The sequence below is a fragment of the Opisthocomus hoazin genome, chromosome 4 (genome assembly GCF_030867145.1).
Source record: "Opisthocomus hoazin isolate bOpiHoa1 chromosome 4, bOpiHoa1.hap1, whole genome shotgun sequence".
Taxonomy (NCBI): domain Eukaryota; kingdom Metazoa; phylum Chordata; class Aves; order Opisthocomiformes; family Opisthocomidae; genus Opisthocomus; species Opisthocomus hoazin.
Window position 1 is genome coordinate 49217891 of NC_134417.1, and position 18164 is coordinate 49236054.

Here is an 18164-nt window from a genome sequence, read left to right on the forward strand (position 1 = left end):
ATCTAGCATGCAGAGACTCCAAACTTGCCCCTTTTTATTTTTATACAATGAAAAAAATCCAATAATCATAACAAAGAACATAAAGAGAGTAGATTAGAATCTACTCTCTAAATCAAGCAGTAACAGGCATGGGAAAGCAGTGATGATACTGTTAAGTGCCTGTTCCCCAGCATCCTCTTCCTGTGAGCTCACAAGCCCAAAGACATTCTCAGAGCTGTCATCTCACTGTGCATGGAAATGAGCACCCAATGCTAAGGCAAATACTGAGGGGGAGGCATTAGAAAAAAAAAAAAAAAAAGAGGGGAAGAAGTCTTTTAACCAGGAAATTAAAACCAGGATCTAACAAAAGCCTTAAGGTTGTTTCTAATTTTGGCAAAGGAGGAGACTCCGCATCTTAAAGACTGTCTTTTTGTTCGGAATAGAGCTTTGAGATTTCCAAACAGGCAATAACCAGTGGAAAGACGTCAACACACAGAAAAAAGAATGAAATTGAAGACAAAATAGCAAAAGAAAAGTCTATCAGGATGTTGAATGCAAGGGAATGTGCTGAGAATTGGCTGTTCTTAAGACTGACGCAACTTTTAAAAGCTAGTACGGAAGAGGAGGAACTGCTTTAAAAGTTGATAGATGCTTTACAGTTCTTAACAAGAGAAAACAGGAAATACCTAAGGAATTGTTATTTTGGTTTTGGCAGATATCTGGGACAGACCTTTAAATTGCCACAGGAGCAAAAGGATATCCTCTTTGAAAGGAACAAGAGTCCTTTTTTAAGAGCTAAGCTCAATTGCAGAAGCACGTAAAAACGAACTGATGCATGTGACTGTTAACATCCATGGCTCAATTCCCCATCCCCATCATCCCCGGAGATCTAATTCCAAGAGACAGGTATTTCAGCACAAAAGCACATGCCAACAAATTAAAAGCTGTATCCAGATGGACGATGCAGGCAGCAATGGTCTCAAAAATTGACACACAATGCTAAAATATCAGAAAACTGAATGGCTTAAAAAGGATTACCTAGGAAAACAGTTTTATAACCTCTAAAACCAAAATAAAACCCACCAAAACACAATCTGACTTTAAGAAGAGTTAATGAGCTTGAGTTAAGATATAGGATTAAACCCTAGATTTCTTTGAGATCTGCTAGAAAAAAAGTATATAGAAAAGCTATGTATTAATTACAGATTAACAAATCTTCCCTTCTTTGGTCTCACCTTCCCTGTCATAAAGCATGGCCGAAGATTACTCGGTATATTACTCTGTGAGTTAATTCATTTGTGAGATGCTCAAGTATTAGGGACATTGAATGGAATGGAAATAGATATGTATATTGAACAAACAAAAATGTCCAGAGCATTCAAAGTATAAAAAGAACAGAACTGGTTTTTAATGTAACTGGATGTAAATATGCCTCTAGAAATTTGGTGACTCAGAGGAGTTCTTATTTTGTTCAAATAATTCAGATAAATTGATTTTGATCTATCCAAAATTATTAACTTTCATTTGTCTTTAAGAGAAAGATTCAAAACCATCATTCAAAACCTCAGCAGATGTTAGAAAATGAACTTTGGTCTCTCACTCAGCTGCTCCTCTACTCTTTAAACCGAAGGTTCAGACTTGGGAGACCACTGCTGTCCAGGACAAAAATCAAGCATGTTCTTAAAATTTGAGTAAGAGTTATTTAAATATGAGCTAGGAAACTTTTCTCAATCAAGGTCATCAACAACATCTCAGGAGGGAAAACCCCCCAAACATATATATATATATATATATATTTATTTATACATACACACAATCCTGTGAGAATCAGCTTTGATGAAAAATGGGCTTGCCAACAATTCTGGCATGACAGGGGGACCACAGCTCAAATTTTCCCAGATTGTTAGACTGTATCTTCATCTACAAAAATCAACAATGTAAGGCGTACTCAAGTCAACATCTTTCACACGTATCAGAGCTCAAAAAGCCCAAGCAAAACAGACAAAGCAAGACGAGTAGCTGTCATACAGATTTAGCTCCAATGATACAAACTTGGTATCAAAAGAGATTATCGGACAACAGAAGGTTTCTCCTGTCTAATCTGTCACAGCGTAAAACATTAAGCAATTCTGACTCTGCACTGAGAAAAGCACAGCAAGGGATAGGCTGTAGGTCCAAGCCACTGGTGCCCAGTCTGCCTGCCAAGGGTGGAGGAATCTGTGCTGTGTCATCACCCGACCGACAAACGCCTTCCTTCACAAGCGGATAAGTGACAAGATGCAGATGGCATCTGATCTAGTGCTGCAGGCACCGGACACGTAGATGCAGGACTGTATTTACAAGAACTTCAGTGCAGCTGAGGCTGCTCAAAACCCATGGTGGAAATGTTTGAAATGCTGGCATAAAAGAGATGGTGACAGCAAGGCAACGCTAGCTGCAGGGAAGACACACTGCACTCAGCCTGCTGGCAACAGAAAAGTGTGATGTAAAACCATTTTATTAACTAAGCTACCCTTTCCAAGGTGCTCAGCAGCAAGAAAAGTGAGATGCAGTCAGCTGTTCTTCAAGCAGTTGCTTGTGCAGGACAAGCCTGTTCTCACCAAGAAAGTACCAGGTTACGAAACACTAAAAAAGTTACAAAATGAGGATTAAAACGAAGAGTAAACCCATGGTATTTCTACCAGCTGCAGCTCCCTCACAGAAAGCATGCACTGTGGAGTTTCCACTGCGGTACATAACAAAGTTTTCTCTGCTCATGGGTCCGGTGGAAGGAATGACGTCCTAACTAACCTGGCATCATCTCTTCCCCTGACTGATCTTTCTCTGCCAGATCCCCCTTAGATGGTGTACAGAAACCGTCAACAGACCCATAGCTGGAATCTGTCAGCTGTGTTAGATAACTGAGTTATTCTCATTTCTTATTAACAACTTTTTAAGTTCTGACAGCCACATTTAATTTTATCAAATGCACTTGTGCTGGCTAAAGCCTTTCATGATGCCTCCTTAGGGCTCTGTTACAGGTTTCAGATGGAGACTGGACTGCTTGGGATTCATTGTGTTCCTGGAAAAAGGGCCAGATTACAATGGCAATTTTGCACAGCAGCTACCACTAGTCTCTGCCTGTATTGCTCTTCCCCTGCAGAAGGTTAGAAACATGCAAATAAATAGAATTAAGTTTCTGTTTGTTATTAGAAGCTGTGCAGCAATCAGGCGGAAAGGTTTTCATGTTCACTGCTAGGTACAGGATCTGATGCGTGAGCAATGGTAATGAGATAACAAATTAGCCATTGATTCAGCCCCGCCAGTGGTGACTGAAAACCATTATGTGGTGACTGGTCTTTCTGGGGGTCTCTTTGAAGTATGTTGGTGGTCCTCATGTATTTCCTAGGAGAAAAACATCTGCTGAACAAAACCCACTATCAAAATCAATATAATTAGCATCTTTTTGAAATTCTCTGCTCAAAGGAAGGGTGGATCTTTCTCCTGATCCTGAGTTGATCTTTCTTGTGTGACAAATAGAAGCTTTCAGCTTCCAAGTTGTTTTTGCTGGATAAAGAAACAGTTTTATATCTCAGGTCTGACAGTCTGGCTCCATCTATCCATTTTCATACACTTGCTTATATTAATGTTGATTAACGGTCAATAGTTTCATTAAAGCCTAAAAGACTTCAATACCTACATATCCATGCAATTTAATGGGACTGACGTACATCTTACTCAAACTACTTAAAAAAATACCAATGATGTTCAACTAGGAACAGATACTGGAGGACTGGTATGGAGCCCACTTACAAAATAAGCCTCCTGTAGGTCACCACTCTGATGTCCAGAAAAACCTTCGGGAATCAAAGACCACACAAAATGGTCAGAACAATAGAATCCTGAGTCAGTCCTCTCATTATGCACATTTTTACAGGTGCTGAACATTTCCTACTTTTTCAAAGCCAGCAAACAAGGAACATCTTGGGGAAAAAGCTTTAAAATTAAACATAGCCATGCTCCAATACCTTCAGTATTTTCCATCTTGAACTATTATCTTTTAGCTTCTTAGCACTGAAATTAAATCCCACTTTCAATGAAATGCCAAAAGTTCTGTATTTGGTTGAGACTACAGGCAGGCAAAACATGTACTTACATAAATGAAAAAATGCTGACCAGCACCTCAATCACAAAAAAATGCATTTAGGATTTTTAATGACTATTCTTTCTGATATTATATGCGGTATATTGAAACACAGATAACTCAGACTGAAAAGGAAAAACTGGTCAACCTAAACTCGCATCCACCACAAACCACACCTGTTGGAATCACAGCCTCCTACGGCAAAGGCAAGTTTCTTAGTGCTGCCACTCGCATGCAGGGAGAATACTCTCTGCTTTTAAAAAATTCCACTCGCTTTTCCCTGGTTTCTATTAGAGCCACCCTCGGGGCTAGTCTGAAGTAAGATAAATTAGAGATGAAAATAACCAATGACATCAACTCCCACATTGGTGAAAGACAGACTCTCACAATGTATTTACTCCTATGCTACCAGGCTTCTTTCGAAAATCCCAAATGCTGAGGCTTTCATTACGCTGCCATATAAAACTCAGCTGATGGAGAAATTCTTTAAGGAGATCGCTTTGCAGGGCAGGTGCTCACTCACAGTGCTGTTACAGCAGGTGAGCTTGGAGATGGAAATCCAGACAAGAATACAGTTAGTAGGCTACTGGGTCATACTTTCCTAGTTTGGATACATACCTCAAGACTTCATAGTGACAGTTCTGAACTACAAAACATTACACTGGATCACAAAGTTACGGTATTTACTGGAAGGAGCAGGGGAGAGAGAAGGAGTGGAAAGGGAAGGGGAGGGGAAGAGGGGAAAGGAAGAAAGGAAATGAAAAGGAAAAGGGAAAAAGTGAAATGGAAAAGCATAAAGGAGGAAAGAGAAAGGGAAAGGGAAAAGGAAGGAAAAAGCCAGAGGAAAAAAAAGGCTCAGAATCAGTGAATTCACAGTGTAATCAGTAATTTAAATGAGGAAGATGCTGACTGTATTCAGTAATGTAATACTGTAACGGAACAGCCATCCATGACAACTGGAACATTTTTTGTTAAGATTTTTTTGGTGGTGAAAATTTGCATTTTTTGAAATGGAAAGTCTTACGTGAAGTAAGGCTTGTAAAACTTGGCCTTTGAAAAATATTTTTTCATATCATACCTGTGCAATCAAAGAGTTAAATTACTCCTTTCCTCCTCCTCTCTCATTTTTTGATTTCTTTTTCTTTGCTGAACAGCAGCAGTTGTGGAAATGCTATATACTTGAGGATTACACACAGTGTGTTGGGGGAAAAGCTACATAGCAAATGCAGTTTTAATGAGCTTTAACAAAAGGATAAATGTAGAATCAGATATCCAGCACCTTTCCCCTCCCTCTTGATGTCTCTTACATTGTAGAAGGTAAATTGCAGACACATCACAGACACTAAGGCAGTCCTAGTAAAATGTAGGCTGTTTTGCCCCTCTTTCAAGTTCCTGTGATTGAACCTGGGAAAGACCTTTCTATGATCTTGTGATCAAATGCTGCCATTCAAACAAGAAAGACTAACAGAAATGGTCAAGAAATGGAGCTTTTACATCTGCTAAGGACTGCCAACCAGCATAATAACACTGTTGTTGTGACCAAAAAAAAAAAAAACCACCAAACCCCAATCAAATAATCTGTAAGCCTCCTGCTCTCCCTGTGCTTTCAGGCTGAATTGCTTTTCTCTGTTGTGCAGTACCATTTGAAGAGAAGAAGGGGGAGAGAGAGAGACGTCAATTATGCAAGAGGCTCCTGGTATTCAAAACATATGGAAACTGCTGTTGCAATACCACTCTTCTTACTCTGGCTGGATGAATCCCAAAGGGAAAGATCTTCGCACGCTACTTCAGACCCTTTACACCACTTCACGCTCTCGGGATGGGGGGAGCCCTGCAGAAGAGTCCTCAATGCTCCTCTGGTGGCAGGGAAAGGTTTACTTTGGAGGGAGAGAGGGAAGGTGGCAGAAAGCTAAGACCAGGAAGGGAAGACAGGACCCGTATACTCCTTTCTTGTTATTTGTGCCTTCCCTCTGTCATTGCACTCCCTTCCTTGCTACGCAGTCCTTCCTAAAGTCACCAGCACAAAATCTCTCCCAAAATGCTTAAGGACACTCCAAGCACATGCAGGCTGACTTCTGTTCACAAAAGCCCTCAGAAGTTCAGATGCATATCGTCTTTCCAAGTCACCTAATTCTTTGCAAGCTCTGCCAGTAAAAATGCATTTGGAGAAAACCCTTGATACCAGCCCTGATGGAGTAAACCCACCTGCGAGTCTCTGTGAGGCTGCCTGTCGCCCAAGCGTGCTCCAAGGCAGCAGCCGCTGCGTCCCCATCGAGCCCTGCAGGCAGCACAGACTGGGCGTCGTCACCTGGACGCTTACTGATTTACAGCGGTGTTCCAAAAATGTGTGGAAAATCGATGCTCCAGTTTTACTGGGATATCTGAAAAGGCCAATCCCAGGGGCCTCCACTTCTGGCTGAAATATGGATGTCCAAAGAATTGAATCAAAAAATATCTATTCGTATATCGTTAAGCTTCAAAAAAACTTTTTTTGTTCAGGTTAGACAGAATTTATGGGGCAAAGGTTCAGACTGAAACTTCTGACTTAAACTTCTCTATACTTCAAATTTAAAAATGTTTAATGTGAAAGCAAGTGGAAAAGTGTGAGGGAGGGAGGAAGGAGGAGGAAAGGAAGAATTTTTCTATGAAAGGGCTGAAAGGGAACTAATTCTCCTCAGTTAAAAAAAAAATCATGTAAACCACTTGCTGGATATTATTGAGCATTACACACTATGAACTCAAGTGGTTAGTCTGTGCTCAGCTAGATTGATACCCTTGCTCAAGTTAGCTTTTTAAACGAGTTTTAAACTAGCTGGCTCAGGTGTGACAACACTATACTGCAGCAGCAGGGCCTGCAAAGCAGATGTACTCCATCATTTAAAGTGTCCTGAAGGGACTAATAAAGCAATGCGGGAGAGGAAGAAACAGGAGGATTTGTGCCACTGCTGGCCAAAGTTGATGCAAAAGCAGAATTCATCCCTGAAATTTGAATCATGTACAAATGACTTCACAGTGATCCACATTGTTTCATACTCTGATTTGCATGATTTCATTTGTTTGTTTTGCTTTGTTTTAAATTGCCAGCCCTTTAGACCTAAACAATCTGAAATTCAAGCTGTGAATCTTTCTGGCTCATAAATTTTGCCTGCCATAACACCTGTGCAACTCATCTGTCTCATCTTGGATTTTACAAGTGCATCCAAGGAACAGCACTGTCCCTGGACCAGAACCTGCCGACACTTCTCCTGCTGATGTATGAGGCACAACAGAATCCAGTGCACACGCTCTCAGCCATGCTGGTTATGCAGTAGTAACATATAGAAGAGACTTTTTTTGTTCAGAAGCAAATGTATCTGCCTTTGTATATAAAAGGAAGTGATTTGTTGATATACATAGTCACACTTCAAAGCAAAAATACACTTTGAGTTAAAAGAAAAAATGTATATATTAAAATTAGTTTAGATAAACTGTGACACAGCTTATTACCACTAGATATTACGAATGAGAAAGGAATGCAATTCTCCATTTATGCTGTAGACTTCTGGAAACCTTAGGAAAGATATAACAGGTGCTACTGTGACAGAGAGAAACAAGGAATGATCTTTCCTCATTTATATGCCATATTGTTCTCTAACTTCAATCTTACAAACCAAGTGAAAGATCTTAATCCAAACTGCAGTAATGCTGGTTTATACATCACGACCTGAATTACTGCAATACCACAAGCAAACTGATCTTATGTGGTTTTTATTACTTCCAGTTACAAAGTAATAAAAAAGTCTGTGAAAGAATTTCTCATTAATTATAAAGCCAGATAACAGAAGTCAGTATTTCATAATACGGTTATTTAAAATACGAAAAGATATAGTTCTTGTCCTAACAACTCACACAGCGGTACAAGCTCAAATATTTGACATAAATTTTAGCACTTCAGACCTTTGAGACCGTTCCCTTTATCGACATCTTTATATATTTCTGGAAAACCAGGCCTTAGACAATGTCAGCACTCTGTCTCCTCTCACTCTGTCTCCTCTCACACAAATTCCCTGAAGAGCCCAAACTACGTGATTTAGCACTGATACACATCTCCTAATATCTGAAATACAAATTAATCCAACTCATGTTCCTCCAAGAAATAAGTGCATATCAGCTATTGGGGTTTACTGGGTAAATATCTCATTCTGTATCCTGCTAGTTAAAGGGAGTCTTTGTTTGAGCTAAATGGAAATGAGATCAAGTCTTGAGTAGAGAGGGGAACTTTTTTCTTCTAGAAAGTTTCCCTTATCCTTAAAGAATATACACTCTTCAAATTCAAATAAATCTAGGAAATTTGAAATGGATCTTTTCAGCAAGACATGGAACATGTGCTATGAAACCAGAAGCATCTATACAAATGTCAGCACAGCAAGGACAACGGAAGGTTACATAAACATGATTCTGGAGAAAAAAAAAAAGAGTTAAAGATGGAGAAACCTGTCTTGTTCAGTCATCAAAAATGACACACTTCACATCTGAAATGCTCAAGAATAGCACGAAGCAACTCCAGTATCGTCTGACTGTTCTAATTTAGTAAGCATGGTGGTGTTCGGTTGACGGTTGGACTTGATGATCTTAAAGATCTTTTCCAACTTTAGTGATTCTATTATTCTATGATTTGATGACTTTTAGAGGCTGTCTTTGAAAAGAAGCAGACAGTCCAAGAAACACTTTATTTCAGTTGAAATCAGAGCCTGTTGGAGAACCATGGCTGAGGAATTACAAAAGGCTGGATTAACTGCAAGCAAAACTTGGTCGAGCACCAGAAGCAGGGCAAAGCCAGGAGCCTCTGCTGATGGTGTGTGACAGCCATGGCTCTAAAAGGGAGAGTAGAACACATCGCACTGACCGGGTTAGCCACAGCCCAGAAACCTGCATGAGCCACAAAACAAAGCTACAGACACCTAACTGGGGAACTGCTTTTGAAGCAAAACATTTTGTATTTGCTACTAATTCAGTACCCATCCTGCAGTTTCTTGATTAGAAAGTCCATCTTTATGGCCTTCTCCTGCAAAGTCTATGTGATCTTAACCATTTTGTGATGTCTGAAAAATGAAACTCTATGTCCCTAGGGACACTGTCTTCTGACAGCTGTGTATACCACCAAGGCACCTCGTAACATCCAACACCACCCAGGCGACAGGTCCACAGAGCCCATTCTGCACTGAGCAGTTTGTCACAGAGACCTGAGCTGCGGACTGCTGCCTGCATATCAGCGAGGACGTGGGAACCACCTCGAGAAGCACCAAAGCAGGAGAGGTTACTGTGGCCTCACTGGTCATCACCAGGACTCAGGCAGGACAATAACAGAAAGAATGAAAGATCTTAACTATATGTCAATGATGAAGACTGGGAACTGACAGAAATTTAAAGGATGTTTCGAGGGTTTGAGATGTAAAAGAAATTTCTGCCAACAACGAGCTGAGCATGTGCACTTGTGGAACACAGAAAGCGAAACATAACAGCGATTCCATAAATAATGACAGCCAGGAATTGGAAACAGGATAAAGAAGCAGAAAATTTGTTAAACAGTTATTTTTTACAAAGGTCTTTACATGGATCATATTTGCTGATACAGTAGAGAAGGATTTATATACTGCAGTCAGTAGATAACAATAAAAATATTCATAATACTGAATTCTTAGAAGGTAGACAATATAACAAAATCACGTAACATCATAACCATTAAAGGAACTGAGGATATAAGTGAGAGAATTTGGGGTTTTGAATGAAGATTGTTTCTGAGGATAACAATATGTAAAAGAAAAACCCCTTTTTAAACTAGCTCCACTGAATATTACCAGTACCAAACCTAGCAGAATGTTCTTTATCCTGTTTAAGCTCTCTGTAGCACTCAAAAAATATTTTAAGCTAACTACGAACCAATAGCTAGTTTCTACCTTTTGCTGCTGTTTTGTCTTATTTAAAATGTCAAATACATATACACATATACAGAAAGCAAGACAGAAAGACATGGATATTTAGAGTAATGTATTACCTACCTTGATAAAGTGAGGTAAATTCCCCACGAATATAATTTTGGTAGAGTTTTTCAGTGTTTTATGCATATAAATGAAGAGACAATGAAATAAAAAGATAAAGCACTAAACTAAGAGAAAGGGGCTAGGGCTAAAAAGTTACCAAACAAAACATTTTAAGTTCATTTATTCAGAAAAACAATTTACAGCATCACTAATGATAATCAAGATATCACTTGTTAATCCACTAAGAGAAAAACATTGTAAAATGTTGCTACTATCCATTGCACAGTTAACCCTCAACTGGAATACTGTTTTCTCATGACCTTTTTAGACATAATATCCTAGAAAACATGTTGCTTTAAATACATTACTCCAAGTCTACTTCTCTGAAGCAAATATCAAGTATTTGAATTTATGCCCCATGGTTGGAGAATCTAAGAGATGACCTAAGAGAAATATTTAAACTAAGGAGAGAGGCAGAAAATATCTACTCATTCTGGTGAAATGAGTCTGTAAAAATGCAGTGCTTGGGTCCTTTTCAAGAGAAAAATGCATGGCCAATAATGATTAAAGCAAGATATGATGTATTTGCAAATACATCTGTATTGTTGCAGATAATTTCTTTCTATTTAAGAGTTTCTGCTGTAGCAAAAGTCAGTCCCAAAATGCCACAGTCGCTCGATACTCCTGGGGATCTTAACCTACACAAGAATAATACTTCCCTCTTCTTTCTTTTCATCAGATATTTGTAACCTGGCATTAAAATTAGCAATAAGAGCCACACAGAGCTACTAAGAGGAAGATTCTTGACCATGCATTGTAGCATTCATGTGTCTGACTTTCTTGAATTTTTCCCTGAGACAGTAATTGGCCCAATGTCATCTGACAATCAAAAGTATTTACAAAGCAAAAGAAATTTAGGAAGTACTATAATGACTAGAAAATGCTGTGAGGGAGCATAATTGTTGTAGCAGCAGAGGATAATTATTGCAATTGAGGCATGTTCCCGTGAAATTCTAGAGAGAAAAGTAAGAACTCATTAAGTCATTGCATTTCTTTCAAAAAGAGAAAAATAAGTTTTTTAAAGACATCCAAGGATACTGGGAACTGAACAAAAACTCTTGTACCCTAAGCTTGCCCATCCAAAGAGAAATAAATTTGTTACTGACAGAAAAGCTAGGAATTTGTACTTGAATTCAGTGATTGCAAAAGGTGATAGATCAGCAGGATTATATAAAAAGTCCCTTATTCACCAACAAAAAAGAGATGCAGCACTGACGTACTGAGGGTGAGCTACTTCCATCATTAATAATGCCCTTCACATCTTGGTGGAGAGGTAAAGCGCAGTGCTATATCTGATGCATCCTTTTTTTCTGACTTCTCTTTCAGACTGGCAATACAGAGCCTATACAATTAGTTTCACGTGGGGTGCACCCTCTATAGGAAGAAAATATACCCAGTACGCCCTGGTCTATTCAGCTCAGAAAAGCAGTGCTGATAAAGGGAAAGCAAAAACAAATACAAAAAAAACACATTAAAAAAAAAAATCACTCAAAGCTACTCAGAATATTTATGAAGTTAACATAGAAACTGCCAGGCATCGAGAGTTTGCAGATTTCTGGAGACAACTGTAATTTCTCAATCTGGAAGAAATGCAAAGATATTAACTAATTATTTATGGGACAACCAATTACTTTGTACTGTATATGTAAGACTGAACATCATTAAATGCTTATTAGTTGAGCAAGCTGGACAGTGGAGCAATTCCCTTTGGAATGGAACAAAGCCAAGGAGTTGGACAGAGAAGCACCCTTAGCGACAATAATTCACTAACATAGACACTATACTGCTCAGCTTACCTAGGCATTACACATCTGACCAGCAAAATGTTTCAAGTGCCAGAAAATAGCCTCTATATTTTCACTGGGTTGAAGCAGAGTGGTCTGGAGCTGCAAGTGCTCAGCTCTACAATTTTTAAGAGACAACAGACAGTAGTTGAAGTCAGAAAGTCAAACAAGGACTGATATATTTTTGCCTTGGGAACATACAGAATACAGAGCCTCCAGAGTGCCCTGCATGCCCGCCTTTCCTCACAGAGGCCAACACTGCTTTACCCCTTCCTGCCATATTGTTGGCCTGGGCCAGCTTAGATGTGTGACTCCTGGCTGTGCTCAAATGCCCAGCTACACAACAGTTACTCTCCCGTGAATTCTACCTTATTTCCAACAACAAAAAACTACATCCAACTAAATTTAAATCTTATTTGCCAAGGAAACACTAGTTGGGACAGAGCTCTGTATTCAAAATGAATGTCTGAGATAACTTTTTTGGGGGATATAACTAAGTCACGGTCTATGGTTTATTCATTGTGGAAGCCAGAGCCATGGTGCCCAGTCTTTCTGATGGGTCATTCAGCACCACGTGAAAACTACCTACTCTGCTCCTTCTTCCATCATGACATGGTAACCAGGCACAACTGCCCCACAACATGTGAACATTTTATCCTACAGACATGGTATTGCCACACACATACATCCCTGTGTCACCAGGATCATGTCTCAGGGAACACAGCTGGGTAAGACAGCATGGGTGGAAGCTAACTGCCAAAATGGTTTGTCTGGTCTGTAATCCCATTGCCTCATGGGCTAGGGTAGTACAAAATGGCCTGCCACCAGGCTGTTTTCTTTCCTGATGGGCCTCATGCAACCTTCTAATAGCTGACGTGCCTGAACTAGAATATCAGAGCATGGGTGAGAGGAGATGGTGACAAAAATGTAAACCCCTCCCAGTTCACTGCTATGCCTGAAAGAAATGCAGCTGAAAATCCTAAATCAATTTGATTTAACCCTAAAAGGATTGATTAATTTTCTCTGGCAGTAAGATCCTGTCACAGATAGTGTTCCATACTTCCGCTAATGTTCTCCAGTTCCCCATTTTTTAACTGAAATCCATAAAGAGGTCACAGCAATAACTAGAGATGATTTTCTTGCTATGCCAACTACTGAAATGCTGGTAGGATAATTTTCAGACCCTGATTGTGATTTTCCAAGTACACTAAGAGACTTCATTTTCCTTCCTTCTCCATGCAGGAAGATAAGCAACTGCCAGGAGGGGGATAAAGCAAGACACTTCCACCGTTGCTGAGAGGCTTAAATACAGGTTTATATCACAGATGTATAAACTGAGTAGAAGCTCTAACGGGAAACTACGTCAAGAAGAACTAGGACTGAGTAGTTTTTGCACTGGATCAAAGGTAAATGAATATGAGTGACCAGTATGACTTGAATCGACCCAGCTGTTCAAGTGATCAGGTTTGTTCTCTGGCTTCTTAAGAAGAGGAGAACATCTTTTAAATATGGATTTGAAGAGTGCTCTAATCATGAGGCACGAATATTCTCTTTTATGTGGATCAAATACCCTACAATAATTTCTAATTATCTGTATTTGGAGCTACAAAATCTGTCCACCAAAAATAAGAGGGCAAAATGGGATCTTACAGATATCTAGTGTTTAGTTGAGTGAGTTCAGTTCCTGGTTCAGTGGCTTAGCCCCAAGCTGCATTATGCTTTATCTACATCTGAAGGGTAGTCACATAAATGAAAATGCTTAAAATAGTCACTTCCCAGCTCATCCTTGTAACTAAATGCCATGTGATCACGATGATGAAAGAAACATCATAGACAATTTTCCCACATGGACACCGTCTTCAAGAAACTAAAAGCTGATACCTGTTCTTTAACTAAGAAAGCAGCAAAAGTTATAATAATTAAAAACCAATTTCAGTGTATCCCTTGGAACAAAAGTAAGTAATCATGCTATCTTATCAAGACTCCTATTTTGATGTCCCACATTGCTCCTGTTGAATGCCCAGTATACTAATTTAAAAATTTTTAAAAAAATATTCTTTTCAATATCCAGCTTTCATTCTTTACCATGTAGCCTTTTTGTCTCAAGCAGGCACTGTAAGAATATTCTGCTTTATTTCTAAATAGCTCAAATTTTGTCCTCTATGAGACGATCAGGAATGTGACCATGGAGCATGCAGGGTTTTAAAGATTAAGTCGCACTTACTGATTCCTTGCTATTCACGTTCCTTCCATTGGGTGTTGCTATGATATTAAACAGATTACCACTGGGACTCAACGTATGCACGCAGAAGGGCATGCCAAAGGTTTAAGGTCTCTGCCTATGTTGCTTTGCCCATTGTTCTATACAGCACAAGTCTGTTGTACTTCAAAAAGTTGCTGTTGTACTTCATTGGTCGGCCTTGAGAAAAATTGTTTTTGACTACCTTTGAAAAAAAAAAATCCATAAAGTGGAGTTCTGCACCTTGTACTAAAAGTTTTATACTCCTTCATGAAGGTGATCTGACTAAAATTTATACGTACATTGCAGCATTCAATTACTGTACACAGTAGCTGTGCAGATGGCTCTCTTTTAATTAGAGTATTTAGTACATCTTCTGCATAAAGAACCAGGCAATGAATAGGGCAGAATTTAATGAAAGTAACTAAAAAAGGAAATAGTTCAATGGAAGTTAAAAAGAAAGACAAGAAAAAAAGAGAAAAACTTAGGATATAATTCTTGCAAGGATTTCCTGCTCATTGAAGGTAGCTCTTCAGACAGTCTGAGGGAGAAATCTTTGCAGATTTGTGGCCTCGGGGAGGTCTTGTCAAGCACTAAGAATCAGGCAACTGATCACTAAACTTTGCGCAGCTGATGACCACAATGACGACAGCTGAAGATTTCAAAAGCAAGACAGTGGTTGGAACCGGGCTTTCGATGTGGCACACCACTGAATGTATTCTATGGGTATTGTCAGAAAATGGCAGGATTACATTAAGCTACGGCAAGTACAAATGGTATAAAATCACTTCATATTTGAAATATCCTCAGTTATGCTACAGTAACACTATCTAGTAACATTACCAAGTAACTGTAAAGAATACAAAGCTATTACAACTTGAAATCCTAGCTGTTTTTTAACTATAATGCAGTTGCTGATCTAGTTATATTCCTATATTGTTAGAAAAGCACTGGCATTTATTTATGTGGCCTTTGCTCTAACTGGAAAAATATCACACACAATATATGCATTAAAAAGGAAAAAAAAACACAGTAAGGCAACATGATTTTTATATGTACTTAAATTTACTACTGTTAAAGAGAAATGCTTGAATAATACTAACTAGGGCAAAAAAAATGTTATTATGGGTCATAAATGATAGTCTTCAACCAGGAACGCTGTACACCCTGTTAGCAGGGCCAGTAGTACAAGCCAATTTCAACATAAATTCCAGCATTTCTGTATTCTAAACTCTTCAGTGAATTTTAGATTTCATAATCATAGCTAGACTTACCTGGTAAACCAGGTGGGGTTTTCAGATATTTGCCATTAAAATGTTGAATTACTACTTCACATTTTTCTGTAGACTCCATTCTGGAAAAGAGAAGAAAGTGGGATGGGGGAAAAGGCAATACGTGTTACTAGACTGTTAGTAAGTGCTCAGTCAGCAAAAAAAAAAAAAGGCAAAAGGAGAAAAAAAAGACAAGCACGGATGCTGAGAGAAATCTTCAAAGCTGTTCTTGCTGATTTCTGCAGAGAAACTGGTTGAGCTCATCCTGGTACAGTGTGGCTTGCAGAGAGGACCTGCCACCCTCAAAGCCTGCAGCTGCACTCCCGGCTGTGTGTGAGCCGCAGCCGTGTCAATGAACAGTCCCCTTTTGGCTCCGGGATCGCCCTGAACAAGGACATTCTTTATGCTCTCACGTGCTGCTCGGAAAGGCAAAGGATGTGTTTCTAGATTCCTTGTGCACCCAAAATAACTTCAAATGGCATGAAAAAAAAATACAGGCTTTGGAGAAGAACCCAGAGGATTAAGCAACAATTATTAAGGATTACAATGTTAAAAAAATAACCTGCAAAGACAGATTGTATAGCAAAACCAAAGACAATGCATATATGCCTATTAGAACATCAAGCCACATTTTGGACGAAGACTAATTTGCACGTAATACTGGTAGGTGAAATGCCTTACTATTCATCTCCTATGGCCTCAAGATAATAACTTCAAGCCTAGAGACATTAAAGCATTAACAGTGAACTGGTACATATATTGTTGAAGGAACTGTAAAGAATACAAATCTAGTAGTCAAATACCAAACCATGCTTTTACTACATCTGGGAATTCACCATTCTTTCAGGTCTTGTAAATTGACTTTGAAGAGAGGAAAGAGAGAAATGGAAAGCTAATAAGCAAGCAAAAAGAAAAATCATATTGCTTCTGTCTTTCTTAGAAAAACTGTATTTAAAAGCCATGTTCAATGTTCGTTCAATATAACAGTGCTTACCTCCAGGTACTCTCCGCAAAATAACTCCCCTGACATAAATATTGCTTACTTCTCACCAGTCTAAGTCTTTTAAAAACAAATTTATCTACCACCCTTCCTGTCACATGGTTTTGGGAACAACTAACATGCATTCCGCGTGGCTCACATAAAGTTTAGAGCAGCAGTTTGTCTTCTGGGGTACAAGTTTGCCAGAGTTGAAAGGACCACCCCACCATCACACCAAAAAAAACCCAAATCAAAACCAAAACCCAAAAAAACCCTGATTGCCAGACTACTTCTCTGTGCAAGTCAAAGTCTTTTGTCAGTTTGTTTGAGGTGGAATCATTAAAAATTGTTCCTTGCAGGTTGTATCACTGCGTATCATGTGGGCTGGGCCGTTTCTACAAGCACAAAGACAGCAACTTAGATTGTTCACTTTGGCTTCATTCAGATTTAACTAAGCGAATGTCTGCACTGAGCCTTTAGAGACTCTTGTCTCTGAAAGAATAAATGCAATAAAAGTCTGTTTTCTGTAGCTGCAGGCGCTTAGTGTCAAACCATGTTATGTTGCACCACACAGCAGTGACAATTTCATTTTAATACATGGGGTACATTTTAACAAGCCAAAGCAGTCTCTGCAAAGAATGCAATATACAAGCTGCCAAGTGAAAGAGACTCAGTGCACTTCGTGCATTTTATGTGGGAAGGGAATAAAAGTGAAACCCACAGTGTTCTGGGATAAAAAGGCCATCATTCGAATAGCACTCTGAAAAAGCATGTGCACATTTTCTTCTCAAGTTTCACAATTAAGGTCTCTCAAATGCCATTGCAAGCTATCTGTAATCTGGCACACGCTTCGCTTGAAACCAACAGTGGCATTATCGACCCCGTTTGAAAAGGCAGCACAATAGACAAAGCTGCCTATACATGTTCCCTTCAGACGTGCTGCTGAGTAACAACCGCATCCATCCCTCGTCTCCCCTACCTGAGTCCCCGCGCGCTCTCGGCACTGTGTGCCTATGGGGTAGACCTATCCCCCGGGAGCCGCCCACTCATCAGGCCTGCATCTATCCCAGGGCCACCCAGCTACGAATTTTAATTTTCACTTGTCCACGTTATCTGTTTTTTTAAAAAATAACCCTTTCCAATTGTGTTCTTCAGGCTGGTTAGCTCACTGACTGATTTGGAATCAGGGGTACAGAGCAACCAGATTTATTACTAAAATTGTCTGACCCTGGTTTTAGTTTAGTTAAAACAGTGATCAACATTAACTGCTTAGGTGGCAGTTCCTATGGCAGGTGCCTACCCATAAGCTGAACCTTTCTGCACACATCGATTCAGACATCCCTCTTTCTGCTCTGACTTGTTGTAGCCATAAAGATTAGCCATACCTGGGAAGAGGCCAAATAAAAATATACTTTTGTTAAGTCCGCACTAATAAAAACTACCTACTTTTTCTTCAAAAAGCTGTGGTGCTCCTCTGTTGTAGAATGTGTTTGAAAACTCAGGGGAGATGGACAAAATATGCTTTTTGTCATTAATTTATTCTTCTTGTCTGAGATAGAAATGTTTCAAAACGCTGGTTGAGACTGATATTTAATAAAAATATCATTAACAGGAATGTCACATGTTAAAATATAGCCTCCAGGGGACACATTTTCTACAAAAGAATGTCATTGGAGTGCAGTTAAACTCGGGGGAAGAACACTCTTAAA

The 18164-nt window shown here is 39.3% G+C and overlaps 1 protein-coding gene across 7 annotated transcripts in view; it reads right to left on the bottom strand.

Moving 5' to 3' along the window:
* RBMS3 (RNA binding motif single stranded interacting protein 3) overlaps positions 1-18164 on the bottom strand; it is a 722203-nt gene that overhangs the window by 130158 nt on the left and 573881 nt on the right. For all 7 annotated transcript variants that reach the window (XM_075418969.1, XM_075418970.1, XM_075418972.1 and 4 more), the window contains one exon: positions 15480-15559. In XM_075418969.1, the coding sequence (XP_075275084.1) occupies positions 15480-15559 (80 nt within the window). The remainder of the gene's footprint in view (positions 1-15479; positions 15560-18164) is intronic.